The sequence below is a fragment of the Fukomys damarensis genome, unplaced genomic scaffold (assembly GCF_012274545.1).
Source record: "Fukomys damarensis isolate Sample0158 unplaced genomic scaffold, DMR_v1.0_HiC HiC_scaffold_17, whole genome shotgun sequence".
Taxonomy (NCBI): Eukaryota; Metazoa; Chordata; class Mammalia; order Rodentia; family Bathyergidae; genus Fukomys; species Fukomys damarensis.
In genome coordinates, this window is record NW_022900929.1 from 515522 (window position 1) to 536765 (window position 21244).

Consider the following 21244-nt stretch of genomic DNA (forward strand, 5'->3'; position numbering starts at 1 on the left):
AACACTCAAAAGTCAATAGCCTTCTTTTCCATAAATAACAGACTCACTGAAAGAGAAATTAGGGAAACAATTCCTTTCACAATAGCATCCAAATAAATGAAGTATCTAGGAATCAATCTCAAAAAGGAAGCAGAAGACCTCTACACTAAAAACTACAGCACCCTGAAAAAAAGAGATCAAAGAAGATATAATAAAATGGAAAGATATCCCCTGCTCCTGGGTAAGAAGAATCAACATAGTGAAAATGGCCATACTAACAAAACTACTATACAGATTCAATGCAATCCCAATTGAAGTTCAAATGGTATATCTCACAGAACTAGAGAAAATTATCCAAAAATTCATTTGGAACCAGAAGAAACCTAGAATAGCAAAAGCCATTCTAGGCAACAGAGACATGACAGCGGGTATCATAATCCCCAACTTGAAACTGTACTGCAAAGGCACTGTGATAAAACATCATGATACTGGCAAAGAAACAGACCTGAAAATTGGTGGAATAGATTAGAAGATGCAGAAACAACTCCAGATGTTCTCAGCTATCTCATCTTTGACAAAAGAGCCAACCATCCTCAGTGCAGGAAAGATAGCTTCTTTAATAAATTGTGTTGGAAAAATTGGATTTCAACCTGCCAAAGATTAAAACTAGACCCTCATCAGGCTAGGGATTTAGCTCAGTGGTTCTGGCACCTGCCCCACAAGCACAAGGGCCTGAGTTCGATCCCCAGTACCAAAAAAAAAAAAAAAAAACTAAACTCTTATCTTTCACCATGCAGTAAACTAAAATCCAAATGGATTTAAGATTTAAACATTAAAACAGAAACTCTAAACTTGCTGGAAGATAAGTTAGGCAGAACTCTTGAAGATACTGGCATAGGAAAAGACTTTATGAACAAATAAATCCTCAGTAGCACAAGAACTAGCACAAAGAATCAACAACTAGAATCTCATCACATTAAAAAGCTTCTGCACTGCAAAAGAAACCACCAACAGAACTAAGAGACAACCTACAATGTGGGAAAAAATGTTTACCAGCTGCTCCTCAAAGGACTATTATCTAGAATATATAAAGAACTCAAAAACATCAGGCCCCCCAAATAGTAAGATCCAATTCAAAAATGGGCATCTGAAATGAACAGACACTTCTCAGACAAAGTAAAAGCAGCACACAAATATATGAAAAAATGTTCCACATCACTGGTCATTCAAGAGATGCAGATGAAAACAACACTGAGATTCCACTTTACCCCAAAAAGAATGGCTGCTATCAAGAAATCAACCAATAAGAAATGTTGGCGGGGTTGTGGGAAGAAAGGAACTCTTCATCCATCATTGATGAGAGTGCAGACTGGTGCAACCACTGTGGAAATCAATATGGAGATACCTCAAACAACTAGGATTACAGGTTCCATTTGACCCCAGTATCCCTCTGCTCTGTGTCTTCCCAAAAGAATTAAAAGAATCATACCACAGTAATATATGTGCAGCCATGTTCATAATGGCAGTTTGTAATAGATAAAATTTGGAAACAGCCCAACTGCCCATCAGCTGGAGACTCAATAAAATGTGTTTTTTTTTTAATGAAATGGAGTACTATTCAGCCAAATTAGAGACATTTATAGCTCAACAGATGCACATTGAGGTAATGCTCTTAAGTGAAACAAATAGGACAGACATGTAAATACTGAGTAGTTTCTCTGGTGTGACAAACTTTAAATGTAAATAAGGATCAAAAGGCATAATAGATATTGTGAAATAGGAAGAAAAGGTCTAAAGAGGAAAGGAAACTTGGAGAGATTGGGGAAAGGAAAGAAGGGGATGGAATTAATATGAGAAAATGAAAAAATGCAAACAAAGTCTTTGTAAATAGGGAAGGATGGAAGGGTTGGGAGGATGGGGGAATGGAGACAAAATAAGAACCAAGATAGATTATATAAAGGTACAAATTTCCATCAATGAATGTCATTATATTGTATACCTAAAATGTACCAATAAAATTAATTTTTAAAAAGTAAAATTATATATTCACAATTGTATAATTTTGTGTGTTACAAACTACAGATTCACCAAATAAGCTGTTTCAGCTAATAAATTTAGCAAAATTAAAATACAAAGTCAACACACAAAAACCAGTTGTTTTTCCACACACTAACAATGAACATTGTGAAAAAGAAATTAAGAAAATGATTCTACTTACAATAACATTAAAAAAGAATCAAATATTAAGGAATAAACATAACCAAGGACAAGAGACATACAATGAAACACTGCTAAAAGAAATTAAAGATATCAATAAATAGACAAACATACCATGTTTAGGATTCAAAGACTTAATATTAAGATGTCAATACTGTTCAAAGCAATTAAACTCAATTCTATCAAAATTCTCATTTTTCTTTTGCAAAAGTAGAAAAGTCTACCCTAAAATTCAATAAATTTGGTACAACTGCAGTTGATAACTCCAGAGCTAGAGATCACTTCCAGACATGGAGCAGGGAAGGGGCAATTCATTTGTGTTTTTTCTCCCTGGCAAACCCTCCTGGAAGCCTTCCCCCCCCCGCGAGTACTTAGGATCAAATGGGAGCCTTCTAATTAGTAAAAAAATGTAGACATTCAGGTCTTTCATCCATTCCTTGAATATTTATTATCTACAGTGTACCTTTTTTCCCCCAGTACCAGGGCTCAAACCCAGAGCTTTCAAAATGCTATACAAGCACGTCATTGCTAAGCCACATACCTGGCCCTACTATGTACCTTTGGAGAACTTATGTAAGAAAGGTTATGACCAGCTGTCCTGAACTTAAGTACCCCCTCCCAAATAAGGGAAAGTTAATCTAAGTCCCAAGCAAATGTTCACTCTGCTGTTAAGACTCTGTGGCAGGAGCTTGCCTAAAAAACTGCATACATGGGAAGCATTTTACATTGCTTCTTGTAGAATTCCAGACTTCTACTTTGAGATTCTGCTTCTCCAGTTCTTGACTTTCCTTCACAATACTTTCTACCCAAGAAGTCTCTAGTAAAACTCCTTTGTATTCTAGGAGTCAGGCTGGAGCTTTAAACTTAGCACAAAGCAGACCTGGTCCTTAGAATTCAGTCTTTTCTTTCAGTATCTAAATTAAATTACTTCATATATTATCCTGAATGCAAAAGCAGTATTTCTCAGCTAAGGTATATTCTGTTCCACAGGGGGAAGAAACATCTAGCAATATCCAGAAACATCTGTGATTGTCACAGCTAGAGGGTGCTATTTGCATCTAGTAGGTTGAATCAGGGATGCTGCTAAACATTCTACAATGCACAGAACGGCCAAGACACCATCACCCCAAACATAACTATCTGGCACAAAATACCAATAATGACAAGACTGAGAAATCCCACCAGAATATAAAAGAAGTAGACTCCACAGAAACATATCACTGAAAGGTACTTTCCCCACCTCAGATGTAGATAAAGCCAACCTGTGTTACAGAGTGGAAGAGGAGACTCAGACCAGCTTAGTTTTCAAGAAACAAGGTTCTCATACTTGCCCCTCAGCTGGGATAAAACAGGTACTGAAAGTAAGTATAATTAGCCTGAAGATGATCTGCAGGGCACACACTCTAAGAAGGAACAGAATGCTTTGATGAAACAGCTCCCCAGGACAGACCTCAGGCAGTTCTCTAGATCTACCACCATCCATGGGATATAAAAAGGTTTCTCTTTCAAAGGTCATCATTCTAGGAAGGACAGACTTTCCCCTTTACTTCTGTGGATCCCCCTCATCAGCCAACTGCATAGCACAACCACATGAGGGAGCTGCAGACACCTGGCCCCACAGCGGGGGCTATATATACATGTATACTTGTATAAGATGACCAAATATTCCCTTGGTCTTGACCCAGTATACAACAGTGTCCGGACTCTCTTTCCCTCTCAAAAATACAAAGATGAGACTGGGACATTTTGTTATCCTAATAAGCAAAGAAGCTGTCAGTGATTGGGGTGGTAGCAGAAGATATGAAGAGCCAAATGAAAGAGGCTCCCACTGGCCAAAGATGAAATATTTTGAGCACCAAATTTGAACTGTATCAAATGTAACTGTATCATATGTTCAAATCCATGAAATCCATGCACTATGATTTTTCAAAGATTGATCACCTAGGCCTAAGACAGCTCAGTGCCTGTGCATTTGCCTAACATGTGTCAGGTCCTATGTCTGATTCTAAGCACTACCATAAAAAGGGGAGTGCAAGGTTCTGCCTTTACAAGAACACAACCAGCTCATTACTGTGAAAACAGGCAAATAAAAGAGGTTTCAGCAATTATCCTGCCTGTCTCATATACGATGAATCTGAATATCTTAATAGTAAATGAGAGGAAATTTCTTACAGAAGCATTCCAGCTACTAAATGGAGAATCATTTACTGGACTGATGAAATATACAGAAGCGGCCTCCTCATATCATGAGAAGAGCAACACCCAGACAGTCCACTGTCATGATGTGTTCTTGGCAAAATGTGAATGATGAACTGGATTACACCTTTAGACCTCTAAGTTTTCAGTTAATATAGAAGACAGAGAAATACATTAAATAATGTCATGGGTATGCAAACAATGAAATTTAGAATATTTTTTAAATTCCATCAGATAATCTAGTTTTTTTCAACGAATATATTTCAAGAGAAAACAGAAAGGGTAGTAACTATAAATTGCAAGACTTAGACGCCAAAGCAACAAATTGTTTTAGAAAGTATGTAGGCTTTTGGAAAACATTATTTGGATATTTTGACATTCAAGAATTGTTCATTTTTTAGGTATAATAGTATTATGACTTTTTTAATAGTTCTCACCTTTTACAGCACACACAAATATTTATAAACAACATTTTGGATCTGCTTCAAAACAGTGGGGAAGGAAGGAGTAGGCAGAGATGAAACAAGATTGGCTGAGTTTATAACAAAGTCAAATGATGACTATGATTTACATATATTTGAAATTTGCTATTATAAAAATGTTCTTAAAGAACATAAAAATACAGAAAACAATATTTGCTGACATTTGAACAGATATCAGAAATAAAGCTCAGAGAGGGAAACTCCCTTTAATCTAGGCTTTTGCAGACATTGTCCATAAGTCTGGCCTCAGAACAGACATACAAGAGGCCCATAGTGGCAAAACAGCAAGTTTCAGCTCTTCCTGCGGCTTCTCTTGAGAGACTAACTTGCTGAAAACCCAGAGGCCTGTTTGGTTAAGTGCATGATCAAAGTAAAACAACAATTTAATTCAGGTAATCATGCAAACACTGATGTGGTGGCTCCTATGGTCCCTGCGTCACTGTGGGACACAGATCTCCTAGGAGGCCAGCCTTGGGCCTTGTCAGGCCCAGATCCTGTGAATCTAATGTATGGATCTCAGCACTATTTAGTAACATCAGCAGCTCTGTGTGCGTGTCTCACATAACACATACTGGTTAGTACAGCCTTATGGCCATGGCTAATGGGCAAGGAGGGAAATAAGTGATTAAAATTATGCGTTTCTAAGTATATGGAGCAATACAACTGTCAGTCAGACTATTTATAGTGCACAATGGGAAAAAAAGAAAAATTTAGCAAAAGAATATGAGGAGACACCATGTGACAATAATATACCATCTTTCAATAGTATACTATCAACAAAAGACAAACGTATTCAGAGTTCAAAGCAGTCTAAAAGTAACACAGCAGTGCCATGCAGCCCATAGTAGTTATGCAGTTCCCAGATTCTATCTTTTCACTTGTGAAAGAAATGTATTACTTAGATGCCTACAAACATCTTTATGCTCCTGAAATCAGCAATACTACCTCATCTCTAATTAGTGGTATCCAGGACCATGAGTGTCTTGGATTATGAGGACCCAGATGCACCAAGGACAGAGGTTTTTTAGCAACAGAGGTAAGTGGTGAAAGCAATTCAGGGCAAGACGCCACCAGGACTAAGAATAACTACTCAGGCCAAGACTGTTGATGGGTGTGTCCATGGGTTCTGAAGATCAAGTACAATGACCAACACAAATCTCCAGTGTTGGATTTCTCCCTCCTTGTGTCCCAAACAAGCACAAGATTTCCTGGCAGATTGCAATGTTTCAATAAATACTTATGGAATGAATCACTAGAGTACAGCATTTTCTTTACTGTAAAATGCCACCAAATGTAAGGCATTAATATTAGTTCATCTTTCAGGCTCATTTAATCACACCTTTGTACAGAAATGAAGATTTCTTTAAAAATATTCTCATGTTTATTCAGTGATAGCAAAATATTAATTTCCTAATGGCTGATGTGTTGATAGCTGTTATATAGTACAAGGAATAATGGAATGAAAAAATATTACAGATGAGGGTAGAATTATACAGTCAGAGATAAAGGAGACTACAAATAATGCAAAATAAACAAGGCTCCATGAGAGAAGACCCCAAGTGGGGTAAAGAGTGGTGGTGAGATCTAGCATGGAGCAGGCTGGCAGAATGAGAGCATATGACAAGATTTTCTCCAGTGGCTCTTACTACAACATAAACACATTCTGGAATATCTGGAGTTACTGATTGCTTCGAGTCTGTGGTTCCTACTACTATACCCCAAGCTCCATGATAACAAGGTCTCATCTGTCTTACCATGGTATTCTCAGTGCCAGGAGCACAGGAGGTAAAGGGGGCAGGGGGTGAGCTAATGTTCTTGCAGGGAGGATGGAACTCTATCAGAAAAACAAGAGCTGCCAACTTGTGACAAAATTTGGCCCTTACCACTGGACTTGTTCAAGAGGTAGATTTGAACACCTCACTGATGGGGAAAAACCCCCAGCCTGACCTGAAGCTCAGGGTATTGTCTCCCCAAAAGATGGTAAGGATGGCGGTATGGTCAGCTGTGCCCTCTGAAAGCCCTGGATAAAGCAGGCCTTGCTCTCTTCCTGTGTTAGCACATGGAAAGAAAGTGGACCAGCGCAGCCATCAGTGCACACCGCTAGCACTTCCCTAAGATGAAAGACACCTCTGCGGAAGGGCCGTCCTCCACATGGTACCTTCACTGCAGTGGGGGCTCCTGGCGATGCTGGGTCTTCTGGTGCCGGTTGAGGATGGACCTCTGGTTGAAGCTGCGCCCGCAGGCCAGGCAGTGATAGGGCTTCTCACCCGTGTGGATCCTCTGGTGGCGAACCAGCCGCTCCCCCTTGCTGAAGCACTTCCCACATACCTGGCACCCATACGGCTTCTCGCCAGTGTGGGCACGTCGATGCACGGCCAGGTTGGCATTCCTGCTGAAGCTCTTGCCACACTCGCATGTGTAGGGCTTCTCACCAGTGTGTGTCCTCCGGTGCACCTGCAGGTGCTGCCTGCGGCTGAAGCTCTTCCAGCAGTCCCCACACTTGTAGGGCTTCTCCCCTGTGTGGCTCCGCTGGTGAACCTCCAGGTGGTGTCTCTGGCTAAATGTCTTCCAGCACTCGTTACACACAAAGGGCCTCTTTCCCAGGTGGGTCCTCTGATGCTTCATGAGGTACTCCCTCAGGGTGAAGCCCTTTCCGCACTCCATGCAGCCATAGGACTTCTCCTCCTCATGGGTTCGCTGGTGTCTGACAAGATTGGAGCTCCGGCTGAAGCCTTTGCCACATTCAGGGCACTGGAAAGGCTTCCAGAAGGAGCTGTGGGCTTTGAGGTCATCAGGTAGGGGCACACTGTTCTGGGAAGCAGAAAGCACTGACAGGCCACTCCCAGAGCCCCTGGGCTCCTGTTCACAGGACTGTCCCAAGTCAGGACCCTGAACAGCTGTTTCTCCAAATCTCTCTGAAGTCAGCCCAGCAAACACCCCTTTAAGGTCTTCCTGCTGTAATTTTGCCTCCTTTTCCTTGTTCCCAACACCTACAGGAGAAAGGAGATCAAGACTGACTCCAATGACTAACAAAGAACTTTGTTTCCACACATCCCATTAACAGCTTTCTCTTTTTTTCCCTTGACCAACAATTTCAACACCTTTCACTCCCATGGACCCTAAATTCAGACCTTCCTTTACTTCGTCCCCCTCCCTGCCCTTTTACAGAAGACCCTGCCAAATTTTAATGCCCTCCCACTTAACTTTCTACTAATTCAGACTTGTATTCCCTTCAAAATCTAAATCAGTGGCTTCCCAGTTATTCTCTTCCCTGGCCTTTTCTGCACGGTTACACTCCTTTGATACTTGATTTATTCTGCACTTCATCTATTCGTTCTGCCTTTCCCTGATTATTATAAGGCCACCCTGGCTACAGAAGAGTGGGTACTTCTCCAAGTCCTCAACACTTGCTCAGTTCCCCAATCCTGCACACACTGCTCTTGTCACCTAACTAGAGAAGGGTGAATCTAGAGTGTGAAAGGGGATCACTGCAGGGAAATGCCTGCTAAGTGCTGGCTGAATGAAGGAGCCAAGTCTGTCCCCCAACTCAAGCTGGCTGGCCCTGAGTATCCCCAACTTGACTTTTCTGTCCTCATTCTAATCCATGTTACACTCTGAATTGACAGAACATTGGTTCACAGGGAATAAGGAAAAGAGAAAGAAACAGAGGAGAAAAGATGCTGGGGAACAAAGAAGCCAAGAGAAAACAAAACAAAAAAAAGAAATAACAAGTGATACTTAAAGGAGGAGGAAGATCTTTCAGGCAAGATCATTAGATAAAAAGAAACTGATGTTACAGGCTCCCTGGTTGATAAAATATGAAGTACAAGCTATCACCTCTGATTTATTCTGCTTTGTAAACATTTCATAAAACAGTAAAGGGGTACAAAACAAATGTAGAGTTCAAAGAATTTTCATAACAAGCCCAACCATCTAAACAGCTTCTAGCTCAAAATACAGAACAGTACAGACAGCGTGGAAAGACTCTACTGGAGACCCCATGTTTTAGGTTCCAGTATCCTGCCCAGTATATGACACAGGCCTAAGACAAAAAACTAAAAGACCAAACTAAGAGAAAGCAGGGTACCAAGACAAGCAATGCCAGTGCAACCCACAAAGGCACTGGCCAGTCCCAGGTGCTGATTTTCACTGGCACTCAATTGAAGTTAAAGGCAAGCTACGTGCAAAGGCAGGATACAGGCAGTTTCTATGGAAATTAATGTAAACAAGGCTCATAAAGGACAAGACAAAGCATTCTAGAATTAGGAACAGAATAGACAAAATATATAATTGTAATTAGAATATTGTCCTTCTAGTAAGGTTTTAGTTGTAGGAATGGAATTTGGGTGCAAGTCAGTCTGACCTCAGCACATAGACTTCAGCTGAACTCACTTCTATAAAAAAGCCAATTGTGGGATTAACTCTCTACAGCCTGCTTTGGGCATAATCAATATTATAGTCTCCTGCACATCTCTGTCCCCTCCACCACTACATCTACACCAGAGCACACTCTATCCAGACCTTTCCCTGTCTGTTCTGGAACTTTACATATTTGATTCACACCCTGTTTCTGTTTCTTCTGTGCAGTATTGTTTGTGAGCTTCACCTAGGGCATGGTGTACAGCTGTAGTTTCTTGTCTCCACTGGTATATGTGAAGCACTACATAGTAAAAAGATAGCAACAACTTCAACATGCTTCTATTTATCTTTACTTAATCTATTTATTAAATTGATTGAGAAATTTGGGTAATGACCAGCTGTGAAGTGTTATAAATAATAAAATTAAAGCTAAGTACAATGTGTGAAACTAGACATGGGGAAGCATGAATATATAACAGATATTATACATATGAAACATACTTATTTTCTTATATGGAATTATGACACTACTAAGATACATGTCAAAGTATTTAGGAGTGAAAGATCAAGATGTCCCCAATTTCCAAATCATTCTGAAAACACACACGTTTTATAGATAAATATGGCAAATGTTAACAACTATTGAAAAAAATAAGAGTATAAGTGTACTAGTCTTAGCTTTTCCATACATTTGTGCATTTTTACAATAAATGTTCAAAATGTGAAGCACAGGGAAAATAAACAAAATGAAACACCTAGGCACAAATAAGGCACTCAGAAAAAGACACATTAGTGAAAGAGAATAGACTAAATGGTAAGAGGCCTGACTTTAAATGTTAAGTTGGCTGCTCCACTGCTGTATGACTATAGAAAAATCAAATGACCTCTCTGGGTCTTTTTTCTTCATCTTCAAAGCGGGCTGTACTCTCAGGAAAGTTGCTATACCCACAGCAGGTATGTAATGGTACATGAATGTGTCATACACTGGGCAGGAGACTGGAACATAATAGGTATAGGAATAGAAGGACCTTGTCTTAGCTGGGTGTAGGGGCACATGCATGTAATTCTAGCATTTGGGAGGCTGAAGCAGTTCAAGTTCAGACTGAATTGCACAGTGAGACCCTGTCTCAAGATCAGAATGTCTACCATGACCACTCCAGTTCAATATATTACTCAAAATATTAGCCAGAGCAATCAGGAAAGAAAAAGGGATGTGGACAGAAAAGAAAGAAGTCAAATTATCATTACTTGCTGTCAACTCAATCCTCTACATAGAAAATTAAAAAAATCCCACCAAAGACTCCTAGAATCAATAACCAAATTCAGCAATATACCAGGATACAAAATCAATACACAAAAATCAATAGCATTCATGTATATCAATGATTAAGTCACTAAGAAAGAAATTAGGAAGACAGTACCACTCACAATAACATCAATAAAAATTACAGTGATAAAACCAGCACAGTACTGACATAAAAACAGACATGTAGATCAATGAAACAGTGTAGAGAAAGCAGAAATGACCCCACACATATTCATCCATTTGATTTTTGAAAAGGGGGCCCAAAATATACACTAAAGTAAACACAGTCTCAACTGTTCACAGCAGGTGTCTGGGGATCCTAACACCTAGCCTGTCCACAGACACAATAACTACCTGTGTTTTCCTGCTCCTTCATCTGCATCCTCTCTTGAAACACAATGAACCAAATCAGCTCCTACTAGCCTGTGCCCTCTCTCCATCTGCCATGAAATCTTCTTCTATCAGAAGCACCAGGAACAAGACAAGACCTCTGACCTACAGATTCTTAAACTCCTCAGTTTCTCACCTGCTGGACGGAAATAGTCTTACCTGGAGAGACCCCACAGTCCTGCGGTTCCACGTATTCCCCAAAGCAGTCGATCTGGGCTGGGGTCACACGCCTCCACTCCTCCTCAGGGAAGGTCAGAGCCATGTCTTTAAAGGGTGCCAACCCCTGAAACAATACTGTGGCTAAATAAGGGTCCCTAAAGGACAGTCTAATAGCAGCAGTGAATACAAAGAACAACAGAGGGCTGAGCAGAGCAAGAAGGCAGAAGGAATCTGCCCCTTTTTTTTTTGAGACAAGGTCTGCTATATAGTTCAGGCTGGCCTTGAATTCACTATGGAGCCAAGGCTGGCCAGTCCTCCTGTGTCAGCCTCATGAGTGCTAGGACTACAGGTCTGTGCCACCACACCCAGCTTAAGGGAAAGCAACTGATTTGTCTTAGTTTCTGATGCTGCAGCACTGCTCCCTCCTAGCATCCTACGTCCATTCACAGTCACCTGCACTTGCCCCTCAAGCTTCACAGAGACTGGGAAATGCCACATGTCCCGCAAGCCTTATCTTAAAGAACAGCACTGTGTTAGAAGAAATGTGTCCTCATTTTCTCATTCACTATACCATGAAGAACCACTCCAGTAAAAGATGAAGATCTGACAAAATGAAAAGAGGTAGACACCACTCCTCACTCCCTATAAACTGTTCTTGGAAAACAGGAATAGGGAATGGAGTGGGCACCAAGCTTTGTTCAATGACACTTTGCCTTAATCAGGCTTAACTTGCTTTTTTTCCTCTGAATTAATGCCTTTATTCTGTCAAGCCCTTTAAGACCCTCCCTCTTCAGAAAAGTGCCCCTCTGGGAACCCACCTCTCTGGCAGCACTTAGCACCTGTGGAAGAGTTTTAAACTGTGGCAGGAGTGCCCATCTGTACCCTCCTTACCTCCAGGTGAAGCAGGATTGCAAGCTTTAACAAGGCCCCAACTCCTAGGGTGGCAAATGTGGGCCCAAAAATATTGCCCAGTACCCTAGAGGCCCCACCGAGCCAGCTACTTCTCAGTGACATCTCCAGAGGAATAGCAGCAGAAGCAGCCACAAAGGGCATCATCTCTAGGGCAAGCACCACAGCCAAGATGCCTGTAGAAACTCTCTGTCTTCCTCTTCATAATGATAAAGAGAAATACCACTGTGTCAATCTATGACAAGAGTCCAGTCATAAGGCTCGGGGCAGATTAACAACCTGAAGATGGTGACAAAGTGAAGAACACAACATAGCCATGCTATCAGACCTAGCGAGGCAGTGACTTAACTTTGTGGATGGCATTTTGCTGTGCTGAAAAGCCCTGTGGAAGGTGCATCTCCATCAAAACAGCTCACCTGCGGTCCTGCTGTAAGGAATCCAGCTCCCATCTCTTGGTCTCTGGTGCCCACTGGGGGAAGGCTGTGACCTACCTGAAGAATCGGCAGCGCTGAGAAAGGACAAAAAGCAGGGGAAGGATCAACATTGTCATCAGTCAGCCCGCTCAAAGGCATCCCCCACCCAACACAGAATCTCAGGCATCTACAGACTTTAGCTAGACTCACTTTGGAGCCACACAGACCTACCCAGAGGGGTCTAGATGTCTCTTGCCCTATTTTAGGGTGTTAAGATTATCCCAGCTCTCTCCCTTCAGGGCTATTCATGTTCCCTTGTCATACTTCAAAATAACCCCCTCTGTGATTCAGTAATAGAAGAAAATCCCACATTACTTTGATACGTGTAGTTTGTGCACTTAGTAAATATTTCCACTTGTCAGCTGCATAGCTCCTGGTGGTTTCTAGAAGGGATGTGCAGGGAAGAAGAAATGATAAGAGAACATGATTCCCTAGTCATCCCCTCCAGAAATCAGAGTCAAAGTAGAGAAAATTTCATCTGTGTCCTACTGAGTTCAACAAAGTAGCCAGGAAAATTCAAAGTTACACCATGCAGAGGTGTAGGGAAACTGGGAAGGGTAGGGGAAAGGTAATAAGGCAAAAAAAAAAAATGAGAAAATGAAAAAAATGGAAATAAAATGTTTGTAAATGGGGAGGGGAGGAGGGGGTGAAGGGAGGGCAGGGAGAAGGGGAAAAAATGAGAATCAAGACCTGTCATGTACAGGTACAAGGTACAAATGATGAATGTAACTTAATTGTATGCATAAATTATACCAATAAACTTAATAAAGATAAAAAATTAAAAAATAGATGACAGGAAGATGCGAGGACAACACAGAGAGGTACCTAGACCCTTCACTCAGTTTGACAATGGTAATACCTTACATCATTGGACTATAGTATTAAGACCAGAAAATTAATATTACACTTCTGAAGCAAATGAGTGGGGGTGGCTGCAGAGCACAGTGCTCTGTGCCTTTCCATCCTTGCTGTCTGCACCTTACCCTGCTCCTGGAAGGCCTGCGTCCCACCGCCAGGGTCCTGACACAGCTGCTCTTCGGCACTCTGGTCTAGGCCTTGAACTGCTTCCGCAGGGGGCATCCCCCACTCGGGCTTGACTTCCACTGGCCCCAGATGGACACCTGGCTCCCAAGCACCTCTGCCAATGACTGTCTCCTGCTGCTCTCCTTGCACGTGGCATGGAACCTAAGAACAGTTCCCAACACAAATTAGAATGAGGCTTGGTCAAAGCTATTAGGAAGGGAAATAAATCAGAACCTAAAAAGAAAACTAAGAAAAGAACCCTTTGGGCTTCAAGGAACAGGAAAGAAAATTGGCTGAGCTCTTCTCGAGGATGTCAGTGAAGAGGTGCAAAGAGGGAGAGGCCCCTTTGTAGGCCCTGAGCAACCTGTATCTGTCCACGCCCTTTGACAAGGACCTCCGTGCCTGCCTTGACACTGATTAAATTTTCTGCTGAGCACTTTAGCACTATATACTCACCACTAGAAAACAAATTTCCCAGCTGCAGAAGCTGAGAAGCTAAAAAATACAAAAACCCATACTTTGCAGTGAATTAAGACAGTGAGGAAATGCTGCTCTACATAAAGCAAGGACAAGGAGGATTCCCATGCTGAGATGCACTTCACAAAACAAAGGTTATTGTCTGCTTTTAGGCTCCTGAGATAAGAGTAGAAAACAAGTTCTTAAGACTCTACAGGGATACAGGAAGTGAGGGATGATGGCAATGCAGAACGAGGCCAGACTACAGAATGACTGGGACTTGGTCTTCTTTCCCAGCCTTGATCAGGTGACTGTACCACAGCCACAGTGTGATGAAAACACAGCCAGAGTTGCAAGGCAGCATCTGTGCTGGGGTCAGTTGGTGTCATCAGAACAGTGCCATGTAATCACTGTGGGAGCTCTATGAGCCAGTGTTCCAGACAAGGAAACAGGGAAACAGCAGAGCCACAGACAACTCACAGGAAAAGTATTCACAAGGTAGAATTCCCAGCATTCCCACAGGCAGCTCCCCACAGAGGGTCTAGTTCCATAGAGGGCCCTGAAAACAATCACAGCTGCCTTCTTTGGGCAAGAGGCCCAATAAGGAAAGAAGATCAGGCCTCTGCCCTGGTGCCCAAAGATTTCAGGCCTTTTTGCACATCCGCATCTTCCTGGGAAGAGCTCCTCTTACTAAAAATCCCACCACTCTCTGAGTCTGAGAGCAGAAGAGGTTCTACACCTCATCTACTCTCACAGCTTCTTCAAGCTCTTCATTCTTTAATTCCCATACCATCAGCACAAGACCCAGACACCCTCTTCTCACCCACCGCCTTGGCGTCCAGCGTGCTGTCAGTCAAGTCCTCCACCAAGGCCTTGCCACTCTCTGGGCTGTGTTCTCGAATCCAGGCATAGAATTCCCGGGGGAGGATGGTGAGGAACTGCTCTAACACTAGCAGCTCCAGGATCTGCTCCTTGGTGTGCAGCTCAGGCCTCAGCCACCGACGACAGAGCTCTTGGAGCTCCCTGAGGGCTTCCTGGGGACCCGATGCTTCCTGATAACGGAACTGCCGAAACCTCAGACGGAAAGTCTCAGGACTAGAGTCTTCCCGTCCCCTGCCCCACAGCAGCTCTTTCTCCAGTTTCACCACAGGAACACCTATTTGATGCTGAGGATCTTCCGCCATCCCTGGATGCTCTTTAAGCATCTTCACGCTCCCTCCTGAGGACTGAGGATGACAGCACAAATGAGTCTTTTGAGAACATGAAACACACAAAAGGTCAGTCCATCCCAGTCCTGTGTCTACATTAATATTCTGTTGGAGAACATGGTTAACCTATGAAGTACTTTTTCAAAAGGCTGAACATATTTCCTGATGGTCACATCAACTAAACATAGTATTTATTAAATACCTATTAGGTACAGAAGATGCTTAAGATTTATTACCCACAAATAGCTTAACAGTGCCTGCCTCACAAGCGCAAGGGCCCGAGTTCAATCCCCGGTACGGAAAAAAAAAAAAATAGCTTAAGATGTCACTGAGGTGATAACTCAACAACAGGAAATAGTATAAAATGGGATATACCTAAATTAGTACAAGGGCCCACTCTTTCAACAGAAAAGGAAACATACATTTAATGTCCAAAGACACACAGTCATATACTGCATAACAGACTACATATGACAGTGGTCCCATAAGATTATAACAGAGCTGAAAAATTCCTATAGTCTAGTATTAGTTTACTTAATACTATAAAGCTAAGCTATTGGCTTAATATTTACTCTATTATGGTTTTAATCATTATGTTAAGAGTGTACTCCTTCCACTTATTAAAAAGTTCACTGTAAAACAGTATACTCTGCTTTGCCAATAGCAGCCTCATATAGTACTGTGCTTCTTGATTGTATCACAAGGCCATGTTAATTAATCTAGATTATCTAGGTTTAGGTAAGTGCACTCTTTGGTGTCCACACAACAATGAATTTCTCAGAATATGTCCTTATCATTAAGCAATGCATGCCTCTGTGTGTGTGTACATATGTCCTCTCAAAACATGCAGAAACTAGAGCTTGCCCTCTTGAAATTTGTACTAATGCAGCCAAAAGAAAAAGAAAACATGAGCAAGTACTTAAGAACTGAGACAAGTTCTAGAAAGGAAATAACTAGGGTGGTTTTTTTAGTGAGGACAATGGATCTGGATAAGGCTTTTCTGAAGACATGACACTTAGGCTAAGAAGTGAAGAATGAGCGTGAGCCAGTCATTCAAAGAGTACTCCAGGCAAATGCCTTGTGGTCAGAAATTACTTTGCATATTAGTGGCTTGGGAGTGATGATGTGCTCAGTCTAAAGACAATGGAGCCAATATCTGCCTCCCAAAATACATTATATATGTGTGTGTGTGTATGAAACATGAGAAGTTTAAAAAGGAAAATGATTAATATAAGTTTAAGTATTCCTGAGGAAGAGCCTTTGGGTAGAGGGAAGATGAGTCTTATTTACCTTCATGGTGGGTAGGAAGGAGGACCTAGGCTGAGGGGCCAGACCTAAGGTCCAAAGACCCTGATTGGTCCATAGAATGAACAACCTGCAGGAGGCACGCCACAAACTTCTGCTAAATATTCTATTAGGTGTTTGTGTATTTATCACTCACACACACACAGCCTACATCGACTACATTTTCAGTCTACATTTTCAGTATCCATTTTCTCTGTTGCAGTGAGATTTCTCTTCCATGACTTCTTAGCTGTTCCAACTGCTCGTCCCACCAGTGCATGTAATGCACTGTAGTGTCAATGTTTACCAGTGTCTCCACACACCAGATTCCCTTTTAGGGAACAGAAGTCTTCATCCTTCATCTCTGGCACCGGACATATAGAAGGCGCCGCGTACCTACTTTTTCAATGACCGTCCTAAGTCTTGTTCTAATGACTGCTTTCACTTTTTTCGAAGAGTCCTACCTCGGTGCAAGACCTCATTCGCAGACACACTGCGTTACTCAGGCCAAACCTGGCGAGGCAGGATGAGCCTCGCTCCTACCTGAGCCTACAGCGGCGCGGCTCATCCGCGTTGCCACCCGCAGGACCTCGTCCCACAGCAGCACCAAAGCTGGACCCGAGACTGCAGATGGGCGCGACCGAAACCCGCCAACCCGGCTTCACCAGCTCACCCGCGGCCCTTCAGCCCCTAAACCGCGCCGGGGTCCTCCAAGCCCTCGGCGGACAGGAAGTGAGTGGCGAACACAGTCGGACAGGTGCGCACGGAGAGGTCTCTCCTTCCGTCTCCTCTCTAGGACGTTCGGAGGTCTCAGAGGTACATCTCGATGGTCGCTCCCTGGCTCCAGGGCTGACTGTCCTCCAGGCTCTCTGTCTCCTGGAGCCCTTCTGTGCCTATGTCTTTTCCCGTTTTCTCTCTGTGGAGAGGACTCAGTATATCTCTTCTCTAGACACACGGCCCCTCCCTCGAGGAACCCCTCGGTCGAGACGCGAGAGCGGTGTGGACGGTACACCGGGCAGGCTCTGGGGGTAGTGGGGTGTGGAAGGAGCACTGGACAGTGTGGGTTCACAGGAGGGGGCCTGGGGGCGGGGCGTGCGCGTGAGTTGCAATCATGGAGGCTTCCGGGAGGAGCTGGGCCTGCGCTAAACTGTGAAGGATGAACCCGAAATTTCCTCCACCAGAGAGGCCAAGGCCAAGAACGCAATGGGCCACGCGCTTCGCTGTACTGGAGCACAGCTGGCCCTCCGGATGCGGGAGCAAAGCTTTGATAGATCCTGTGGAAACCCTGAAGAAAGACTGAGCATCGGGGGAGGGAAGTCAGGAAATGAGAGGAGGGTTAAATAACTCAGTCGGGAAGAGAGGAAGAGAAACAGCCTGGGGCAGTCCGGGAGACTAGGATTGCCAAGAGGGTTTAGAGATCAAACCTATTTGGGAGATAGAATTGACTAGGCTGGAGGATTGGAAAGAAGATAGGAAGGATGGAGTTATTTAGTGAATGACAAAGTGGATGTCTCTTAAGAACAGACTTTTATAAAACAAAACTCTTGGTCATCTGGAAAGATGCAATGTTGAGTTGTATGTTGCACCATGTGCAGAGACAAGCTCCAAATGGATCAAAGATTAAAATATAAAACAAAATTTGTGTAATTGTCAAAAGAAACCTGGGCGTGGTGGCCTATACCTATAAGAATAGGTAAATTAATTCAATATCTCTTAGGCAATTAGAGCTGCCCTCAAGGAGCCAAGACAGCTAGGAGCCAGTAAGGAGAACAACTGAGGCACATTCACTGGTTAGCATTACAAAAATAAAATAGGTACTACTTCCCCTAGAGATGAATAGCAGTAATTGATATTCTATATGGGGGAATTCCTTGTACATGACTTGTTTTCCCATTTAATCCCCATTTAATCAATATTACCTGAGTGATCTTATTGGTTGGTCATAGTTTTGACCCACCTCATACCCACTTTGTAATTTCTCCACTGGGTCTTATAGTTTTGTCTCACTTCCTACCTGCCTTGCCTCATGGTTTTGCTGTATAAAAATACCTTTGAAAAGCAGGGTGGGTGGGCAGCCCACTTTGCAGTACCCTTTCTGTCTCTCTTAGACAGAAGCTATCTTTCTCTCAATAAATTTTTCCTACTCTTAACCTCTGTTGTTCCTAGAATTCTTCAGTTTTAGAGAATACGAACTCAAGTTTCACATGTCTAGCAGATTTGTAAGTTGCATCTAGTCCACCTATACCACTGGCACTTAGGAGGCTAAAGGCAGAAGGATCTCCCTGAGTTCACAACCAACCTAGGCTAGACAGTTCAAGGACAACCTGAACTACATAGCAAGACCCTGTCTCAAAAACAAAACACAAATAATAATAATAATTTTAAATACATTGAAAGAAAATAGGAAGAATTATTTTATAACCTTGAAAGGAGAAAGTTCTTGCTAATTATGTCTAAAATCCATATGCTAAGAAAGATAAACTTTGCTATATCAGTATCAAAAACTTGCCCAGGAAAATATAAGCAAAACCAAAAGACAAACCATGGTGAAAATATATCACAGGTAAATGGTTAATTTCACTAATAGATGAAGATGCCTAGGATTTACAAAGAAAAAGACCAACAACCCAAGAAGGAATGCAAACTCCTAGAAAAAATACAGATAGCTGCTGAACATATGAAAATACAGTGGACCCTTGACTTACAAAATCAATTCATTTGTGAGGGCTGGTTGTAACTCAAGTTGGTCAATTGAAGGCTCCTCTACATAGCTTTGAAAATCTGTTTTCAGGCAGTTTTGTCTCAATGTCCTTAGACACTGGCCCAGGATTTCTTAACCCCACAAAGAAAAGGGTGTTGAAATGTCCCTTCCAGAACTCTTTAAGGGTTAAATCTGTATCTGAGACGTCTGGAAGCACAAGCAGCCAGCATTCAGGTCATTACTCAGGAATTTGGTCATAAGTTACATCTGAAATTACAGTCATAACCCAAGTTGTTCATATTCAGGCCTGTCATAACTCAAGTGTCCACTGTATACTCAATTTCACTCTAAGAAATGCAGATTAAAAGAGTACTAGGATATCATTTCTTTTTTTGTTTTGTTTTGTTTTTTGAGACAGGGTCTCGCTAGGTAGTTGAGACTGACCTGGAACTCACTATGTAGCCCAGGCTGGTCTCGAACTCACAGCGATCCTCCTGCTGGGATTATAGGCATGAGCCATGATGCCCAGTTTAGGATATCATTTCTTACCTATCCAATATTTTAAATCCAAAAGATTAACACAGTCTCTTGATAAAACTGTGGGGAAAGGGGGCAATATTTCTCAAAAATGTAAAAGCTTTTACTCTGACCCAGGAAATCCTGTGAATTTATCATATATATATATATATGCACAAATATGTATAGGGTTACTCATTGCAGCATTGCTTACTGCAAAACAGTGGAAACCACTCATGAACTCATCAATAAAGGACTGGATAAATAATGATACTTCCATATAATGCAACACCATGCAGAAAGCCCCAAGCTATATCAAGTAACAAAAGCAAGGTGCTGAAAGTATATCTAATGCACATAGTGTCAGAATTGTAATGTACATCTAGATAATGTATATGATAAAAGATACAAATAAGGACTTTTTTTGTTGCAGCTCCAAGAAACACAAAGTGACTTTATCTAAATGTCACCTGGTGGTATGGTTTGGATTTGAAATGTCCCCTGAAGGCCTGTGTGTTAAAGTCTTGGTTTCCAGATTGGTGTGCTTGGGAGGTGGCAAAATGTTGAAGAGGTGGAGCACAGTGGGAGGTCTGTCAGTCATTGAGGATGTGCCTCTGAAGAGGTTAGTGAGCCTCCAGCCCCCTCCTCTTCCTCTCTTTGCTGCCTGGGTGCCATGAGGTGAGCTTGCTCCATAACATACTCCCCACCATGATACATGACCTTACTACAGGCCTACAAGAAGTGAGGCCAATAAACCATAGACTGTGAGCCAAAATAAACATTTTCTACTATAAGTTTATTATCATGGGTATGTGTTATAGTAATGGGAATCTGACTAGGAAACAAAAAAGTAATTACATATAGCAATGGGAAGACACTTGTAGACAGAAGCAAAAAAGAAATCATTCACAATGTATCCCCATTTATATTGCTTAATTTTGTACCATATGGATATATTAAAGTGTCATGCCTCAGGCCCTAGTTTAACCAATGGAGAAGTAGGAGGGATATGAGTTGAGAGATGAACAGGTGTTATAAACTGAGTTAAGAGAAAACAAGAGGAAGTGGAGCTTGAGGGTAAAAATAATTAATTGGTTCACTTTGGGATATATTGTTTGAAATGCCTCCATGTTGTTGGGGAAAAAGATGTTCTGAGAAACTCTGAGGAGAATCAGGGCTAGAAATGTGGAAGTCATTAGTATCTCAGTAGGAGTTTACACCAGATTACTGGAGTAGTCCACCAAGGACAGGGCTACTCAGGGTGCCTTGTCTGAAGAGTGTACACAGGCGACATCCCTGAAATTGGTTGGGTAGTTTGAGAGAGGTGTGAGGTCTATTAAGTTGGCCTAAGTCTGTTTTTGTTCTTGGTTGATAAAATTTGGCAGCAAGATGGCTCCTTATGTAATGAACTGCAGTCTAACTCAGTATACAAACAAGCTGAAAACTAGCTTAAGTCTTTTTATGTAACAGAAAGCTGAGTCTCAGCCAATCACAGCAGTTAACATCAGCTAATCACAGGCACCAAATGATCAGACCATGTCCATGTAAGGCAAATATCTTTTCATACCATGCACATATAAGACAAA

The 21244-nt window shown here is 42.1% G+C and overlaps 1 protein-coding gene across 4 annotated transcripts in view; it reads right to left on the minus strand.

Moving 5' to 3' along the window:
• The window catches only part of Zscan25 (zinc finger and SCAN domain containing 25), a 54897-nt gene extending 37598 nt beyond the window's left edge, over positions 1-17299 (minus strand). For 2 of the 4 annotated variants that reach the window (XR_004517653.1, XM_010642702.3), the window contains exons 1-6: positions 16448-16968; positions 14777-15175; positions 13454-13655; positions 12414-12505; positions 11089-11212; positions 7033-7864 (exon numbers count right to left, since the gene is read on the minus strand). Coding sequence is in view for 3 of the 4 variants with exons in the window: in XM_010642702.3 (XP_010641004.1) it covers positions 7035-7864; positions 11089-11212; positions 12414-12505; positions 13454-13655; positions 14777-15175; positions 16448-16453 (1653 nt within the window). In the remaining variant the exon portion in view is untranslated. The other 2 variants (XM_033764772.1, XM_010642703.3) reach the window with 2 other exon arrangements.
• Positions 17300-21244: the final 3945 nt, after the last annotated feature.